At 36.0% G+C, this 20,017-nt stretch overlaps 1 protein-coding gene and 1 non-coding gene across 2 annotated transcripts; one reads left to right on the top strand and one right to left on the bottom strand.

Moving 5' to 3' along the window:
- Window positions 1-4,714: 4,714 nt before the first annotated feature.
- On the bottom strand, window positions 4,715-4,786 carry Trnae-cuc (transfer RNA glutamic acid (anticodon CUC)). Its single transcript has one exon. It is a non-coding gene; the product is annotated as a tRNA-Glu (tRNA).
- Window positions 4,787-16,768: 11,982 nt separating this feature from the next.
- On the top strand, window positions 16,769-18,875 carry LOC110379332 (zinc finger protein Noc). The gene is made up of 2 exons (XM_021338968.3): window positions 16,769-17,210; window positions 17,331-18,875. The coding sequence occupies exons 1-2, from the start codon at window positions 17,124-17,126 to the stop codon at window positions 18,591-18,593; spliced, it is 1,350 nt and encodes a 449-aa protein (XP_021194643.3). The 5' UTR covers window positions 16,769-17,123; the 3' UTR covers window positions 18,594-18,875.
- Window positions 18,876-20,017: the final 1,142 nt, after the last annotated feature.

The following is a 20,017-nucleotide window of genomic DNA, read 5'->3' as shown; positions in this document are numbered from 1 at the left end:
TTTACACATGACCGGGAATTCCAAGATTAGTTTTTTCATTTTCGATATAATTTTTATCATTAATTAGTGATGTTTTATAATCTGTATCTGTATCATAATCGATTGCTGTCAAGTTAGGTCCAATATCGATGATGGCATCATTTAAATTAAATATAGAACGAATAAAACAGTGCCTACAAACAACGATTTCTACGGTTCTGTGGATGAGTTTTGTTTCATTCTACCCAAGATGTAAGCGTTTGTTAATTGCCGATATCTTGAGGTTTTTAGACAGTCGCTACAGCTAGTAACTCAGGCCGATTCGCCTCTCATTTTTCCACTCCCTTCGATCTAGCCTCGGCTTGTTTATCTACACAATACCTCCGACAATTTGTCTTCGTCGTTTCTAAATATCCCTCATTGTCTTTGAGTAATTTTGTTAATAAATTCTACCAGTCAAAACCCTCAAGCGTTTCTTGAGCAATTTTCTTTTGTTTATCGAATATTCTCAGACGGAATGATTTATGTTCTCCCGTTCTTTTTATATCAACATCTAGTACTGACGTGTATTAATTAATAAATCTCCCTGAATTATTGCGTTGTTTAATGCAAATAAATATTATAGTGTATTGAAGTTTTATTACGTTTATTTCTGGATGCTTTTTTGCTAAGCTCAGGATTGTACGTTTTATTTTATGTAGATTTTAATCTGACAGATGATTGGATCGATCGCGCTTTCGGTTCCTTTTTGTTTTTGATGACATTTGTGATTAAGACTTTGGACCATAGCGTATTAGAATAGAATTAAGATTTTATCAGCGATGAAAATTAATTGTATTATTATATTGTTACTTTAACGTCTCGTTTTACTTCAAACATCAAATTGTTTAATTTATTTTTTAATATTATTAGTTAATACAGTTATACATCGAATATTTATGCAATTTTCTGTAATGAATGCAACATACAAAATACAAATACAAATACAAAATACAAAAATCTTTATTTCTTTTACAAAATTTTCTTCTTATAATTAGTTGCTGGCATGTAAATATGCCTGTGTCAGGAGGCTCCGCTCATCCTTAACAAACCAAAAACATAGCAAGAGATATGAAAACATATGTTTTGTATTTTAATTATTTAGTGGGTAAGTATTTATTTATTTTAGCCTAAGGTATATATGTCACCGTAAGATTACAAACATCGTTAGACTACAATCTATCTCGAGAGACTGTAAACTGTCGAACCATTGTGAACCGCAACATCTGATTGCAATTTAACGCATTATTTTTCGCTATATTATAATCTATCGATGAGAAATTGTCAAATTGTCAAATTGTGTTGATATTTTTAAGTTCTAACACAAATTTTAAACATAATATTTTAAATTATCCATTTATCATATCTCTAATGTTCTATTGACGTAAGCCCCAGGGTTTCTGACATGGTCAGAGATTATGACAAGCTTAAAAAGTCACCTATCATATAAACTTTATTAATTTATAATATGAAAACGGTCACGCTAAGTAGGAACTAATAAACTTTGAATAAATTATGTAAATAAATATTAATAACAATAAAATCTACACAATTTTGGAAATATTTATTGAAATGTAGAAACGATTCTGTGATTTCAATCTGTTTTAGGATATTTAATTTTTAAATCATATCTAAATCTTAATTTCTGTTGCGATATTGATCTTAAAATCGATAAAAAATAAATTTACTAAACATATTTTTTATGTAAGAGGAAAGAAATTCAGGTCATTTGGACAAATATTATCACTATCATCTATGATTATGTATCTTTGGCCTTAATCTGTTATTTTATTGGATATTTTGCAAAATGTTTGTCTACATATTTAATTAATATTAGTAACATGTACATAACGTATTACTTTACTCAAATTAGTATCTATAAACACGTTATTTATCCCATGGGCTTGTAGGTAAAAGATATATCATTAAATCTGCAAATAATCCAATAGATAATTTATTAAAATCCAAAATAAAATCCATTAAGTATAATACCATCAATAATTCATTTCATAGAAAGACACCCGCCCAACTCTTTTATAGCAGACATCTAAAAAACTGACCATAAAATATTATAAGTGATTGCCAGCACTCGATGACACAGCATACTCACAAACAACTTATAATCAACACGATGACTGTAGAAATCTTCTTACACCGAAGTAATGAGACTACCGATTATGATTAACACCGAATAGGGGCCCATAATGAATAAGTAGATGATATTCAAGATCTGGCCCAAGACCGGCGCCGCAGTAAATGTTGATGTACAAAATATTGTGAAAGCTCCCAACGAGCTAAAACATACTCTAGATCAAGGTACTAGAGGCTTCGATGAAGGTATTGGTAAAGTTGTCCGCGTGTAAGCGAAGCGGACAGCCGTCAATCAGACGGTAAAAACCGGTAGCCGTCGAGTCAGACATTACGGGCTAACAAATGGCGTGGAGTGGTTATTACGTCGGTATATTATTTCCGTAATGCGACGTGATTTAGAGATAGTGATTGATTTGTGCGGCTCGCTTTTGATTGCTTCCGTTGTTACAGACAGTTATCTTGGAATTAGATTTGCATGACAGATAAAGTAAGGTCAAGATATGAATATTTTTATTCTTTTCAATTATCTCGTATCACGATATGGTTATATTATAAAACACAGTATCTTTAATAAAAATCTTTATAGCAGTTTTATGATCAACAGCTTGCAAATTATGTATATAATCTAGCATTTAAATTCTTAAGAAAATGAAGAAAATCTTGAGGAAAAAGATGAAGATAATAAGGCAATTGAAACAGTAGCTGACACCACTCTCCATACGTCAGTAGTCGAACATTTTTATCCCGATGCAACCGACGACTTGACAGGCCGAGGATTATACAACGCACCACAAAAACAAAAAGTTCCCAAATAAATTGCTGTGGAAGGCAAACAAAAAATCTTTAAGATAGAATAACAATAACATAGATAGGCTTCCATAGAATGAAAATAATACGAACACAACATCAAACACATTTTAAGCGGCGTTAACTTTAGAAGGTTATACCGTCTTAAGTTCTTGTTAGAAATTAATGGACGCTTCAAGATTAATATCTCCAGCCGATATCTACACGTAAGTAATTTTTAAATATGGATTTACAAGAAAGATACGACCGAGTTGAATAACATATTGATAAAATTAGTTAACAATCTGTACTTGTACAACCTTGACAACGACATGTAGCGGCACAGTTGAACTCCGATTGTAATCGGAGACCCAATTGAAAAGATTTCAATTGACATTAACTGATAGAGGAGCTATCAATTAGAACTGATTTTGATAACAATCGACCCAATGGTTGAGCTACAGCGGTTCGAAACATAAATCCTAATGACGATAAACAGTATTTTTGAGTAACATCTTAAAATCTTATAATGTATTACCTCACAAATCAATTAGTTTCAATAGACTGTCGGCTGGACAATAAGTGATTAATGTAAGCGACGAGGAAGGTTAACCTCAGCTCGTCGTATGATTTATAACAATTTGTTTGTATTTAATAATACTCGTTGGTTCAATGTCGAAATTTACATTTTTATTATTGATTGCGATGTTTGTTTTTGTGTCCCTCATAACAATAAACATCTGACAAGTGTTTGTATCATAATTATTGATGTTGTTTCAATCAATTATTTATACAAGTATAATGTTAAATTAAGATTTCGGAAGCATAATGTGAATATAGATATACCTAAATGATAATGCGGTTTTATGAAAACTTCTAAATAGACTGCAGCTAAGAAGCTAATCGTATTTCATATTTTTTGCAACCAAACTTATTATTTAAGAACTCAAACTACTCTATTAGCTCTTGTCAGGTCAGCGTCTAATCCATCATCCATGAAAACTGTTTCAACTCTTTTTTTCAAAATTGCTTTTTTACAAAGCTAAATCTCATCGTCAAAAACACAATTTTGTTTCAAGACACTCTTCTAAAATCGTTTTCCTACAACTTTATTTGGTAGGAAACTTAAATCGAAATAATGGTGGTACTGAAACGCTAGTGGCAAGCATATCAGTTTTCAAGCATATCAGGTATCATTTGAATTCTAGTCTGACTGCGTTCAGATAGTCAATTGATATCTGACAAACGTCCATCTGGGTTCCGATGCAAATTCCAAAAGCTAACACTATCAAACAAAAACGAACCTTAAGCTTGTGTATGAAAGTGCAAATTCGTGTGAAAATATTTCAGATTCGCTGAAGCATGGTAAAGAGACTTTACAGATTTATAACAACGGTATAATTGTTTGTCTATTTGAAATAGTGCTTTGTTGATTATGTAACATTATTTTAGATAGACTGACATAATGTTTTATTGACTGTTACGAACTTAAAAATAAGATAAAGTATCCTATTACTTAAGAATAAAGATGTTTATCTTTTTACTTGATCAGTAAAAAAAGATAAGAAAATGCTTATTTACGTAAAATTTTTACTAGCACTTAAGGAGGAACTTGAAAACATAAAAAAAAACAGTAAAGTTATTATTTAATTATTGATTAATCATGGTCTTTGTTATAATAATAATTCAAGAAATTATTTTTGTATATCAATAATGTTTATATAAATAAATACATAATTTTATGCTACCTACGGCGATAAACTATCATTTTAGGATATCTAAGATAAGTGTTTAAGAGTTAATAAAATCCAAAAAGATATTCCGATACCGGGAATCGAACCCGAGCCTCCTGGGTGAGAGCCAGGTATCCTAGCCACTAGACCATATCGGATGTTGAAAGTAATGTCAAAAGTACAGTTTAAATTCTTTGTCTGTGGTTATTCTTAGAAACCTTGAAATCATGATAATATTTTATTGATTTTTCCTTATTTGGCAAGAGTTTTGATGTCACAGTCGATAATATTATAATCAGTCTGAAATGCATGCAAATTAAAGCAGGTGATTCGTTCGCATTCATCTCCATTCTATTTCATCTTATTTGAAAAGTCATGTCTATCTTACCGTAATGAACTCAGACAAATCCGAATTTCAAAATCGGAATCGCAACAAAAACCGAAATAGAATTTATTTGAATAAAATCGACATTCCAAATTCAAACCCGAACCGCCATTCCACTTTGTTAATACGCGACTTATTATATGGTAAACAGTGCCATTAGCATGTCTCGGTGCACTGCATACCTGTCGCCGAGGGCTGTCGATCAACGTCAGTCAATCGTCGGCAGCCGACTGTGGCCGACGACGCCCGACATTTGCCGACATCCCACGATCTACTATCCCGATGTTATCCCTTCAGAGCTTTGTCTCTCCTTAAACGGCAGCTGCATTCAATAGCTTTTGTTGATGAGAGACAATAACTTCGTTTTTTCTCAAACAAACCTGATGTAAAAGGTATTAATTATCATAAATGTAAGGGTTTGTGATGTAAATAGTTTTAAAGGTAATATTAGATGTGGACATGCTTTGGTCAAATAATGAGACCTTTTTGTAGACGATTGTATTTTTTCTAGGGGTAGAGTAATTTGAGCCACTGTGGTGTGGAATTTTCTTGTATGAAATAATGCCGGTATTATTATAGTGTATAAATTAAACAGTAGCAGTGGTAAGGTCGAATGTAATAACTTTTGTAACCGGTAATTAGGGGCGCGTAGTTTACCTAATCAAGCGGCTACATTGTTTCAACGCTGTCATAATTATCATGAATACATGCTTATGAATTTGTAGTTATTAAAGGCAATTATTTTTGTAAAAAAGTGGATAATTTGCACTATAGCACGTATACCTCCGGATTCAGCCGTCAGTTTATCAAACAACGCGTCTAATCATGTAGTCACAAAAAATATAAATCCATTATTCGCACAGTTTTCGACGAAGTATTGTGTCAGTGGGTATTTTCACCGTGTCAAGGTAAATAATGATTTATTGGTAGCAGATTTCACCAGCTATTCTATTATGCATAATTCTTTTGTCCGCCTATTTAGTAGCCTTAAGTAGTTCGCAGAATTGCGTGAATCCTATACCAGGAAAAAAACCACAGAAAGATAGCAATAAAATTGTTGCATGTTTTTAAAAAAGATAATATATTTTAGCTTCTTCGTTTATTCTTCATCCAAATAAAAACGCCCAAAACTCTGAAAGACACATACATACATACATAGATCTACAGCAACAAATCAAATAAATAACAAAACACTACTCAATTAATCAAGGTGTCAATTTATTCATAATTCAAACATTAAAAAGGTTCGAAGTGATTACATAATTACTGCGTGTGGGCAACACAGACCTTGTCATGAATTGATCACGATTTGTCAAGTTTGAGTGCATTGTCACGCCTGCGCCCTTTGTGAACGCTTTGACAAGATTGACACGATGCTTAATAGATTTGTACGGCGGATGTAAGGTCGATGGAGTAAATGTGGCGAAAATTTTGTGAGGGTTATTTATGAAGTTATCCGGTTTTGCAAGTATCTGAAATATTATGAAGGGATTGCCAAAATGGCAATTGGTGACTTGATCATAAAACCTACGAATACCAAAAAAAAGGCAAGTAAAATATAAAACTGTAAAATCATTTCAAAAGAAACCATTTAAACAAATTAACACACATAAAATACGTGTCCTAAAATAACAAGGACCTAATAAATAACCTCGCACTATTCATTCTTCAACACAAAATCCAAATATGCCTCGTAAAACCCGGTACAGGCACAAACAAAATCGTTTAGCAATTCACACGTGCACAGTGGGCCGCAACCAAAAAAACTCCAGTCAAAAAAATATTAAATTTATTCTGTTGCCGTGTACGATCGCGTATATCAAGTGCCTGGGTCGCACAGTGCGACAACATAGGGTTGTGTAGCCAGAAACTGACATCTGACGGCTGTCATAACACTGTCACACACACGTCGGATTTCGATTTTATCGAGTATTATACAGTATTCAATGTTATTCTATGATTACCATTAAGTTCACAGTTTATTGTGAAGTGTTTTTGTATGGGAGGAGTAAATTAGGTGGCCGTCGAGGGTAATATTTTTATTAACATTATTTTTGCGGGTTACGCCCATGTGTAGAGTTATAAACTCATTCCTAAAAAAACAATAAATTTACCAACTCACATTTGGATTGTCCATCGCATTTTCAATAACTATTTAGTTACGATATTATTTCAATACGTTTCATGAGTTCTATGTTACTAAGGATTTAACTTGTACGTGTTACCGCTGAAATAAAATAAATCCTTTTTGTTTTTTTCAATATAAGCCAAGGCTAATTCGGTAACCCTGCCGGCCGCTGACTTTGTATGCAATACATATCGTTGCAGCGTACGCGAATTTATGTTCTATGCTTTTGTTTCTACGAAGCACTGGGCTGCACAGTGGGTGGCCCATTGTCAGGTGTTTGCTTGATAACTTTATGTCGCTCCGTGTTATGACAGAGAATGGATTTTATTCAGTATTTATGTGATAGGTTCATATCAAGGTAATCTGTTTTTTTGGGTATGAAAATAAAAATAACGACCCGTCTCCAAATAAGATAACATCTGATCATTCTGAAAAGTTTCCAAGAAAAATAAACGATTATACGTTTTCTTAAGTAAACAGGATGTATTTAGTTAACAGGGAGCAAATGAATTCGTAGGAAGTCAAGATGAATATCTTTGTACGATATTATCAACGGAATGAATAGCTACTTAACATATTAACGAAGTCCTACAGTTACTCTATTAAAGAATATTCTCAGAACGTTCACAATATACGCACAGCGATGAAGTAACCAGTTAAACTGCATTATACTCGTAATCTGACACGTCGAAGGGACAATCAGGAATTAAGTTTAGCGAGAACCGCACATTGTGTTGTCGAATAGAGTCTGTATTCAATTACGACGTGAATTAAACCCACGGCGTTGGGCGCACTCCAGCTAATCTCACAGCCAACAATAGCCCGATTTATACTAAACCCCATTGTCACCGCCAACAAAGATCTTGTCAATTATAATCTCCACGAAATCTTTCATCGCCGACCCGTCAAACGGTAGCGCACGGTGAGCCAACTGCCACGGAACTCTGGCCAAAAAAACTTTTTAATAAATTATTTGCAAAACTTGTTTGGAACCCTTCTCAAAGGGCGGCGAGGAAGCGAAACCGATTGCTCGTGACGTGACGGCCTTTGTGACCGTCGAGTATTATGTTGTCAAAATACACGGGGATTTTGTTATTATTTTTGTGTTTGCGAGCACACTTAGCACCCTTTTGTGTTGCGCAGACCTTCTCGGAAGAGGGGATGTGTGAGCTATAAACCAAGCGTCGTAACTCCAATCTTTCCATGAAAGCGGTCCATGTGAATGGAATAGTAATAACGCATCGGCTAAGCGGTTCACGAAAACAATACATAATCTCTTATTATCTCGAAGCGCTTAAAGAATGATGATACGAAATACTAAAACGTACGTCTAAAAAGGGCTGGGAAATCACATTTCGTATGTTCACCGACGTGCCCTTAAAAAGTTAATAACATTTTTGTGTACGAAGATGTCGGCTCGAGTTACGCGATCTGTGCCAAGTGTAACTGCCAAATTACACCATCACAACACATAAACACGCCTGGCTGAGCCCGCTTTTTGTCACGTCACACGTATGGGAGTCTCCTTGATATTTATTCAAATTATTATTCCTCGTCGCCCTCTTGTTATGTTCCGAATGAATTTTTCATGCACACGTCGCCCCGAGCCTCGGTAATTTCACTTTGAGTTTGCTCCACGCCAACGAAAATGAGTTTATTTATGTTGATATTTTTTTCCAACACGTCTACGGTTTAATGACATTGGGCGTTGCGCCGCAGCCTTCGAGATATTGGACGTGTAAATATTTAAGCACGATAATTTGTTCATAAAACACATTTTGCCTTCAATGTCGAGTTTATGAGTTTTGTATTTTTGTTTTAGCAAGTTAGGATCTTTTGGTTTAATCGGCTGTAAGCTGCAGTTTGTGTGTTTATATAAATAAATCTGAGTTGAATAAAAAATGGAGAGATTTAATTTATGATCTCACTTGTCGTCCCTCTATCAAATAGAGTACCCGCACTATAATTATTCACGTGACAAAATTATCAGTACTACAGGTAGTTTTTTAGCCAAATAAGTAGATGGTTAACCATTTTTCCTATGTTCGTTATCTAACTAGTTCTATCAGGACACACCCAGAAATAAATACTATAAGACCTTAGAATTTACATAGCACCAAGGTTCAACTGAACAAACTCATCAACGTTATCAGACATGACAAAGCCACCGCAGTCGTTGTTACCTAAAATATTTTATAATCCAACTGCAGCCCTGAGTAGCCTCTAATTCCTCTGCTATACCACTGTTTGCCGGGCCTTGATGATACGCTGATCCGTCATTAATCATTCTGCCAAAAGTACTTTCTTATGCCACGTCACGCCGCACCTCCACTTATCATCATCCAGCTCGAAATGTATTTCTTCTACCACACGTTTGATAGTTTCATTTTATACGCCATCCATTGCACTTTTTGTATCATATTTCTTTTCAACGCTACTATCAAAACCCTCAGTGTGAAAAGCCTCAACATGTTCAGCAGCAAACAACAATTTGTCTAGGTCTCCGGCAATGGATTCACAGCAATAAATTTCGACGAGTCTGTTGACACACGACACATAATATTTGCTAACATTATTTCAGGACAAACAGAGTTGTCACTGAACAAATTTGTGGTGTTTTATTCCGATAGCGTTGTTTAATTAAATTATGTGCGGTGCGATTAAATTATTTGTTTAAAGCTAATGGAGTTCGGGTATTTGTTTAACTTGATAGCGCTCTTGTTTGTGTTTGATAACGCGGAATTTATTTGGGACAGAAATAAGGAACAACTTGAGAATTCTTCCGTATTTTTTATAGCTGAAATTTGTAATATCCGATAATAGTCATGAAGAAAATGAATCATGGTTATTACATGCACATAAAATATAAATAAATGACCAGTCATTACGCCGACAACTTCATCCGAAAAAGTATTTATGTCGATGTGAAAACTTCGATGAGCTCTCACTTAATTACACAACATTATAATAGCCATTTCATAATATTTTATGTCAGTATAAATTACACGTGATTTGTTTGATGGAATAATGATGATGAGGAATAATAAAATGTACTCAAATGTTGATAGCAATTTATCTTATGATTCTTAACTCTATCAAATTGATGTGAGTAAAAAACTACACGGCATGCATGTCAAAGTCACGTGTGAACTCACGAAGCTAAAGCCAGTAACACATTTAGAACATAAACATGTCACGGTGCACGAGCATTACGGAGCGACCATTTTTTAGAACTCATTCGTTATTATTAGCGTAAGTCGTAATGTCTGTCATTTTAGTGTTACCGTCTATCTGAGACCTCCCATAAACCACCCCCTTAATCTAAATATCGCTCTTTTATCTGTCTTTAACAATTTCGTAAACTCTCACTAAACCGTAGCTGGAATATAAATTACATCGATGCAACGTCCAATTTGCCTATATCGGGATTACCTGCTGTTTTATTATCGACCTTATGTCTTGCAGCATAGAGATGATCATCATCTTGGCTGCGAGTTTCTGAATTCTAAATACAAATTGGTAAAACTGGTAGAATACATCGTCTCAAATTGCCCCCTGCCAATAAAAAAGGGGAATGAACCACAGGGCTGAATTTTGTTTATCGCTATCTTTATGGTGGGCACAGTTTATTTATACTGTATTCATGCGTGTACGACATGTAATATAATACGTTTTGAAATAAACGAAGAGTTAAGGGCGAGTTACATTTGGGTATTGATGTGTTAAGGATGTCTTCAATTCTTTAAATTGAATAAATTATATCCGTCGTTGAGAACTCAGCTCCACTGAACGGTCGTATTATTCTTTTGAGTGCAAACTTGTGTGTAATGCTGACACAATTAATCGTTGTTATGGTAATGATGCACTTCAATATAAAAATATACCATTTATACATTAAATATAATGTAATTTATTATGAAAGACCCTGAGAATTGACGACAGCAGATAGATATAACAATAACTAAAAATTATGTAATGTTTAATAGAAGAATACCTGAATGTAATACTTTAGCTTCATTCTCAAAGCTTTTACTTGTTCTTCTATTTAAAATCTTAAGCCGTACAACTGTCCTGATTGAATAATCCGAATTGTGAGATCAAAATTAGATAAAATCCCTTATTCCATTTCAAGTATAGCCTATTGTTCTAATCGTCGAGACAACCGATTAAGTTTTGTCATCCTTCGAAACAGATAAGATTCAAAATCCGAGCACAATTTTCATTTCAAATAACAGGGATTAGATAAGAAAGCATAAAGACAAAGAATCTGGATTAAAAGAGACTCGTTCCACTTATCTAGGATTATAGATTATGAATTAACGTTTATCAGTTAATTTGGTTTAGCTGTTTTAGTTTGTTTAAACTGTGAGATCATCTTTGTTTCTTACAATTTTGGAATCAATGAAGATACAGTTTTCTGTGTAGTCCTATCTTAAGTCCGTTTTATTAATAATTTTAAGATTGTCTGCATCTTTGTTTCTAAATTCATTAATATGTATTCCTGTAAATTCTTAAATTGTAGCTTCTTTCCATTGAGCTGGAAGACATTACTTAATAAAGTTGCTATTAACTATGCCTTCACCTTTTTTCATAAAGAAGACCCTTTCAATGCTTCCACAATTATTTTTTTTGTCACCCCTTTCGTATGTTTTATACTTAAAACAGTTTTATTACGAAAATCGTGAACTGCATCGTCTTTTTACAATGTTTCGTCTGCATTTAGAGGTTGCCAGTTTATTACAAAGTTCTATACAAATAACATAGCCTGTGTGTCGGTTGATGGTAAAATATAAGTTTGTCAATGCATTTCTGAGAATGTGTAAAAGTAGTTATTTATTATGCGCATACGGTTCGTTCGGTCGTGTTTACATATTTTAATGTTTTGTTACGCGTTTGATACTGGTGTTTCTGTTATAATAGTGAAATATTTATTCAGTTAACGATTTCGTTTTATATTTATCCGTCTGTGGGGTCCCGTGTTTAAAATTTTATGTTTTCACCGTTTATAAAGTCGTGGTGTTTAAATTATATTTAGTATAGGGACGGATATGCGGAGTTGCTTTCGAATCTGAACATTCATCATTATTTTTTGTAAACTATTCCTCCTAGCTATTTGTTTATATTAGAAACTTCCATAAAACTTAACTTGTAGAATATTCTTAACTTAACTTGTAATTTTTACCTCCATATAACTGTATTCAAAAAATGTGCACTTTCTCCAACAAAGCAAACATACCTACTTAAATTTGCAAAAAAAAAAAATAACCTTGAGGCAAAATTGGCAACAATTATGCCATTTAAACCATTCTCGAGAGCCATAAACCATTGGGTTGTTTACCGTAGCGCCAGTCACAAACTTGCTAACAGCCCAAATCTTACAATACGTAATCATTACAACCGTAGTTAAAGTATTGTCTTGTCGCCTTTGAGATTCGCCGACTTTGGTGAGGCTTTGAAGTTAGCGATCGAAGATTTAGTAGAGGTTTTTAGAAAAAATGTTTCGAGAAAGATTGCTTGAAAGATCTTCGAAACAAAACTGACATGTGTAACGAAACTGTAAATATTGTAATGTCAAAAACTCACAATCATTTTGATGGTGTACTTAAGGATTTAACTTCCAACATTATTTACGTTTCATTCTTATTCATGCTATCAAAATTTAAACGTTAAATAGTAATTTGCTTTGCAATAAACATCGTGCCGCTATCTACGACAAATATTCTTTATTTACTTAGAACTGAAATAGCTTTAACATTATAAAGACCATAATTTAATGGCATGTTTATGATTGTGTTTTGTTTCTGTCATCACGTGAGGAACACTTCTTATTTACTTTGATATACGTAGTATAGGAAACGTGAATAACAGGGCCACCTGACGTAATTCTAACAAGCAAACAATATAACAATGGATTATTGATATTAAAGAAAATAATAAAAGTGTTGCAGAATATAAACCTAATCATCTTGTAGATGATGCAAAACATAACAAAGATGAAGCAACAGTTGATACAAATGATAATAATGTAGTGGCTTCTAATCAAGAAATCGCTCCCGCCTATGTCGGCGCTTCGCTCCTTTTACATCCCAACTTAACAAGTGTTACAAGGCAAGTTGCGCACAACGAAATTATTTACACCGCGCGGCGTTTCACAAAAGCTTGGCTGTTTATTGCCACCATAAATACTAATACAACTCAGGGAAAATTTATTTTACCTCACCTTTTATTTATAACTATAGTGCAGTGGCCCGGTTTTTCCGTGCGCCAGTTTTTTTTTTCCGATTTCGTAATCAAGGATCTCTTTCTTAACAATGAATGTATGAATGGGTGCAGTTTGTTGTAAATGTCCAAATATTGTGATTGTTTTATCCTTTGTTGTTGTTCTAGAATGTTGGTTAGCTTTATTGTCGGCATCGTTTGATTCTTTTGTTTTGGGGTTACCTTTGGCTATTGTAAATTCAGCGAAGTGGTCTTCTACGTATCTTCATTTCGGATTTTACACTTTCAAAGTTTTCTGTGATTGAGTAGCAGTTTACAAAACTTTATACACCATATTTATAAAGTAGAGTACATAGAATACGAAACGTGTTCTCCTGGTTGAAACAAATGACTCACCTACATTTGGTTCAATCCCTCAGCTGTTACTGTCTTCCATTAAGATAACATTCAAGTTTATGATCTCTATATCAACCTCACAAAATATCCCAATCTAAATATCTAGATAAGCTACAAATCTGCAGGCGTCGAAGATAATTATTGTAAATAACATTGATATATCTGGACCATTTTCAAGAAAACCGATACCTTTAGCATTTGTCTGTATTTAGTCATTGTTTACTATCTGATACTCTAAACTAGAATGTAGGTAAAGTCGAAGTTTATTGTACAGATAAAGGCAAAAGCAGACGTTTGAAATCTTTATCTTTAGTTCGTTTTAATGCACAGATAAGCGTTTACTGCGGCAATAAATATCGCAATTAGGGGTTGAAGGAACGAATTGTTTTATGACCGGCATAGTTCTTAACGACTTGCCTGTGGGAGGTCCCGGCTTGTATTTGGCGTAAAAATTTGGTGTATTACCATAATAATGGAGGAATGGAAGAAGAGTTCTTGCCGCTATTTATTGTAGTATAATATTTTCAGACATAAAATTATACCAGCCTATTTGAGCATCTCGTTTCGATACGATCAAATAGTAATTGATAAACCTAAATTGTATCTCTTACTACTATAACCCAATCCCACCCATCCAGTTAACTCTCAACAATACCAAACCAAAATCTAATTTCCATCTCACCTCCCATCAGACCATCAGCTCACACAATACCAAATTATCCACGTCTCTCACAATAATTCAAAAGCACTCTAGTGTATATCGATGACTCATTAACAGGTTCGTGATCATAACAAAACATCAAAGAGGATGAAACCGAAGCAGCCGTGTGGGACCCGTCAAGCTTTTTACACCGTTTGTAAACAGTAATTTGGTACTGACGGTTTGAACGAACGCTTTGATGTTGCCGCATCCGCTGCGTACAATGACTGTCTATCTGGAGGCACAGACGGTTATTTCACAGTAGAACAAGTTTTAGATCACTTTGTTAGTTAAGCGGATTTGTGTGCAATTTCATTTCTGACTGTTTCTGAGTTAGACAGATGTGGTTGTGAAAAAAAATGCATAATCTGTCTTTGGTTAAACTTGGAATCAAAAAGTTTTCCACTTCAACAAATGACACTATTTCGGTCTACGTCATTTCTGAAGTCAGAATCAGCTCATTGATTAATTTCTTTACTAATATCGAAAGATATAGTTTTATCTTTTTTATTTATTTGGATCATAACCATAAATTATTAAGTACTTATACAGCTTTGAATGACTCTACAGCCATGTTTCATCATATTGATAATCCTAGTCATAAAATAATATAAAAAATAACTTGAATTAGGATAAAAACAAGTTATGATAACCCAGTTAAGTATTTTCTTGGCCTTATTTTTAATTTATTGTCACATGATTGATAAAATATGTAATGTCCCAAAATAACTCTATCGATCAAGACATTTAGATTAGTATCTTTTATATTGCATTCAATAAAATTACAATTAATTTTATAATCATCATCACCTTATGATTGATAGGTAGGTAATCATTATCTATTTTTTAAATCGTATGAGCTAAATACCCCCGTTTCTATATTTTTTTCTAAACGCATAGGAGCTTTATCTGCATTTAATTCAAACTGTGAAGCTTTGTAAATGATTTTGATTTCTGTATGAACTTGTTCTTCTCCTCAAATGTTACTATGTTCGGTTTTCGGCTAGTTAACCGAACTTTTTCCGTCACGCCCAAACCTCTGTCGTCATAATTGGGCCTGTTTACACTCCGTTGCATTTCGGATATAATTGGGCCAGAAAATTGTTTTCAAAATCTCTTTAGTGGCCGATCGTGCATCTCATGTTTTATGTTCACGATTTTATTTGAAATTCTACAATGCTTGTTTGATAATTTGCGGTATGTTATGTTGAAAGATTCTTTCAATAAATCCTTTGTGATGCGATTTTTTTTCTTGTGTAATCTTCAACATAATGGCCTATTACATGCCAATGTGTGCTTGCTTACAAAACATCTGAGTGACGGTTTTAAATTATAAAAGAAGATGAGGTACTATTATGCTTCAAATTGGTTTTAACACATGTCATGTCATTTAACATGTAAAAAGTCTTTCAACAAATTGGGAATGACATAACATGCTGTCAATACAAATTCGTGAGCGTTACCTAAACGTTCTCATGAAGTGTGTAACACATGTCAAGAGGCCATTAGCGCGGCTCTAGTCCGCGACAAGCAAAGCCTAGCCGTAAGTTGTTCTCGCACAGCTCTCCTAAACAAACAGTCGAACGGCCGCGTGCCTAATTTATAGAACAACATCGGCCGACACCGGCCCGATCTCGCAATAAACATGTTTTTTGTTTCGCATGTCCGCGCACTGTCAAATATATTACAGCCCGCCGGGTTATTTACGACCTCTGTCGTCCGCCCATACGTTATACTTAGTATCTTTGTTTGGACACAATAAGCAATATTTCTAAAGGGCCCCGCCGCCGTCTCTCGCAGCTGTTGATATGGGTTCCCAAATTGACATATTTAATTTGATCGCAACGGAGGGTCCGAACTCGCCCGCTTGACAGGTTTTAGTGTCGGATTAACATTAACGTTATGGACTTAGCGATGTCGATAAACTGAAATATCGCCTTTTGTTACGCTCAATGTTTATCGATTTACATGTAAACGGCTAAAGTTAGCGCGTGTTGACACATCAAACGGTTTCACGGAAAGCTCCCATCTCGGGGAACAGATCAATTTTCCCTTTTGAACCGGCACCGATGCATCCCAGAACAAAGCGGGCTCGTAAAAGAGTAAGTAGTTTCGAATGTGTCAGCAGTAAAGTGCGATGACGCCGGCGAAAGAATGAAGCTGCGCCGTCGTCGGGGGCGTAATAAAAGTGGCGTGAAACAAAAAGCTGAGTTCGCGCTGGTGCGGGCGCTCGCTCAGGTAGAGAGGCACGCTCGCGGCGCCTCAAAGCGCGCCCGACATGGGTGGCGAGCCACCAACACCATCGCACGTCTCAATCCGCACCCGGCTGCCGACCATACCGCCTTTCCTTTTTCCCCTACCGCAATGCAGCTATGTGTCGTTTCCGCTTTATTTTTTATGGGCGAGCGCTGCAGCGGTGAGACATAGCGCGCTCCCTCTAATGTTGACTTGAGATATCGCCGTCCCTGTCCCGCGCCGGCGGGGTGAGGGGACCGCGGCACGTCGGCGGCTGGTGGGGTCCGGTCTCTCAGAGTTGACTCGACCGCCGCCACTGACGCACGCATTCTGCCTTGTTTTCCGCGTACCGGTGACATAGAGTAGATATTGCTAGAGCGTTTCGTGACCGCACTGTGAAGTTTACAAGTGATCGTAAAAGTTATCTCCCAAATGGTGGTGCTTGAAGACGGTGGAATGATGACTACTAATCCTAACCAATACTTACAACCTGATTATTTGACTCCTCTTCCGTCCTCTGTAAGTATAAATATTTTTTATTTATAAAAAAAATATTTTAATAAAAATGATTTGAATTATTTTTCCAGCTCTTGTATTTTTTTTTGCAATTGTACTTATTTTTGTTTTCTATTGTTGCAGTTGGATTCGAAGAAAAGCCCGCTTGCGCTTTTAGCGCAAACTTGTAGCCAGATTGGTGTTGACTCAGCGCCAAGCAAGCCTCTGCTGCCGCCGCTAGATAAGAAGAAAGTGAATAGTGTTAACAGTGATACAATGAGTCGTTCGTCTCCCACTAATACCGCGATCAAGCCTGACAAGCCGCGCTCCACGCCGGAGCACAACAAACACTTGGCGTTCAAGCCATATGAAACAAATGTTGTTACAAAGAAGCCTGAGGACAGGCCCTCGTCCAAAGCCAGTTCTGATAGCTCAGATGATAAGAAATCAGGAAAAAGCACGCCTGGCCGTAAATCTACGCCGCCAACCGCTGAAAATGGCAAAAGCAGCCCCGCAAATGAACCTAAATCTTCTCCCGCTGGCTCTTCCGGAACAAGCCCAATTATTCGGTCCGGATTGGAAGTTTTGGGTCACGGCAAAGACCACCTTGGCGCTTTCAAGAACATTCCTGGATTGTCCGGATTCAATCCACTAGCGGGACTCTGCTGCCCGCCGGGAATGGAACAACATGCTAACCCGGCGTTCAGACCACCTTATGCCGGTGCTCCGTTCAGTGCACATCACGCTGCTATGCTAGCGGCCGCCGCTGCATTCCCTGGATCTTCACCAAACCCATATCTTGGATATGCAAGAGTAAAGACCCCCGCCGGCGGTGAAACATTAGTGCCAGTTTGCAAGGACCCCTACTGCACTGGATGCCAATTCTCAGCTAACAACCACCATCTACTAATGAGCAATGGATCGTGTCCCGCTGGTTGTACACAATGCGAACACCAAAAGTACAACCTCGCCATGGCAATGGCTCTCTCCCAGCAAGGGGCCGCAGCCGGCGGTATGCCATACGCTCAACTAAGTCGTCCTTATGTTTGCAATTGGATTGTGGGTGAATCTTACTGCGGAAAGAGGTTCGGCAACTCTGAGGAGCTCCTGCAGCACCTGAGGAGCCACACGACGGATGGTTCTACACCTGCTTCTGTCGCTTCAACGCAGGCTTCTCTGCTAAACCCTCTGAACCCGCTGTTTACGACGGCCGGCTTGCGCAGCGCGTACCCGACGGCGCCGCTCAGTCCGCTGTCGGCCAGCCGGTACCATCCTTACTCAAAGGCTGGTCTGCCCGCCGGCCTGGGCGGCTCTCCATACGGTGCCTTCAACCCAGCGCTCGGCCCCTTCTACTCGCCCTACGCGATGTACGGCCAGCGCCTGGGCGCCGCAGCCGTGCACCAGTAAACCAAGTGAAGTGCAAACCTGGACTTATCGTCTATGTTGTATTGTCCAATTTTCTTCTGTGATATCGATAGACTATTCATGTTCTAAGGCGCGACCCGCCATGACAAATTTAGTGATTAGTGCAATTTAAGTATAGTAATTTATGATAAGTGGACACCCCGACGGCATGCGTCGAGTGACATTGATAACGGACTGTACAGCCAAATGTTTTGTGTAAATAATCTCTATGTTTAATATTAAATGAATTATTTCAAATATAATATCTACCTACCAATCATAAAACGTTTTTTCTTTAATTTTCTCGCACAAGCTCAGAACACAAACTAACGATTGACAAATGAACAAGACACGATTCGAATTTCCATATAAATTGAACACATACATACATCACACAGATTTATGAGCGAATAGAAAGTAAATAACGATAAATATCAAATGTTATAAATTTTATTACCAATCAACGTCGTTAGAGCGCTGCCATACGATCTTACGACGCAATAAACTAAGTCCATTGGTTAATTAATGTTCAAACAAACATTAGAGCCGTCAATCTGTAGAGTAAAACAAGACGGCAATCACGCGAGCACACCTCCCATAGCGAAAAAAGACCAACAAAATAATTTATTACATTGAAAATGTATAGCAAAGAGGTCGGCGGCATACACCGTCATTAATAATGAAACCGTGAGCTGTCAGCTTTAATGTCAAGTTTTTTTAATAAATGCTATTTTGATTAGGCTCACGTCATGTTGGAAATTCAACTGTCAAAAGGCGTAATTGGTCGGACGGGACGGGTAACATGAAACAGAGGCGACGCCAACTAAAAAAATAACTCGCGACCAGCGGACGGGTTAACGTTGTGTTTTTATTGAGATTAATTTTCACTTTCTCATCAAGTTTGATATTACAAACATCCTTTTAGAATATGTTAATACAAATTAGCTTTTTATTATATCATATAGGATGTTATAATATTAGGTACACTTTCATTTTGAACTATGGAACTATCAAATCAATTTACGTCAATGATTTTTGACTTTGCATATTCATTGAAAAAATCCCAAAATTATAAACAGTTTAAGTATTATGTTTTTTAATTATCGCTCATATTTTACGAGATTAAAATCTATATAAGCTGATTTAATTAATTCTCATTTCGTAACTTGAATTAAAATGCATGTCATTATTTACTCAGATTACTTTCCTTTCGAAAGATTAAAAAATAATTTACAGAAACTTTTATTTTAATTGATTAATCAGTAGTTACAAAACGACACACATACTTACTGATTAATAGTCGGTATTATAAATTCGGAAGCCATATATAAATGTCAGTTTGATTGAATTAGTATGTCAAACAATTTATAATCATTAAGAAAACGACATGATTCCTTAATTGGCGTATCAATAATTAATATTCCTAA

This window comes from Helicoverpa armigera, chromosome 12 (assembly GCF_030705265.1).
Source record: "Helicoverpa armigera isolate CAAS_96S chromosome 12, ASM3070526v1, whole genome shotgun sequence".
Lineage (NCBI taxonomy): Eukaryota > Metazoa > Arthropoda > Insecta > Lepidoptera > Noctuidae > Helicoverpa > Helicoverpa armigera.
This window is presented reverse-complemented; position numbering and strand designations above follow the sequence as displayed.

Bases quoted from the DNA above. Each gene is read 5' to 3' on its own strand.
- LOC110379332 (XM_021338968.3), top strand. From the start codon at position 17,124: ATGGTGGTGCTTGAAGACGGTGGAATGATGACTACTAATCCTAACCAA. The intron at 17,211-17,330 runs GTAAGTATAAAT...CTATTGTTGCAG, and splicing joins TGACTCCTCTTCCGTCCTCT to TTGGATTCGAAGAAAAGCCC.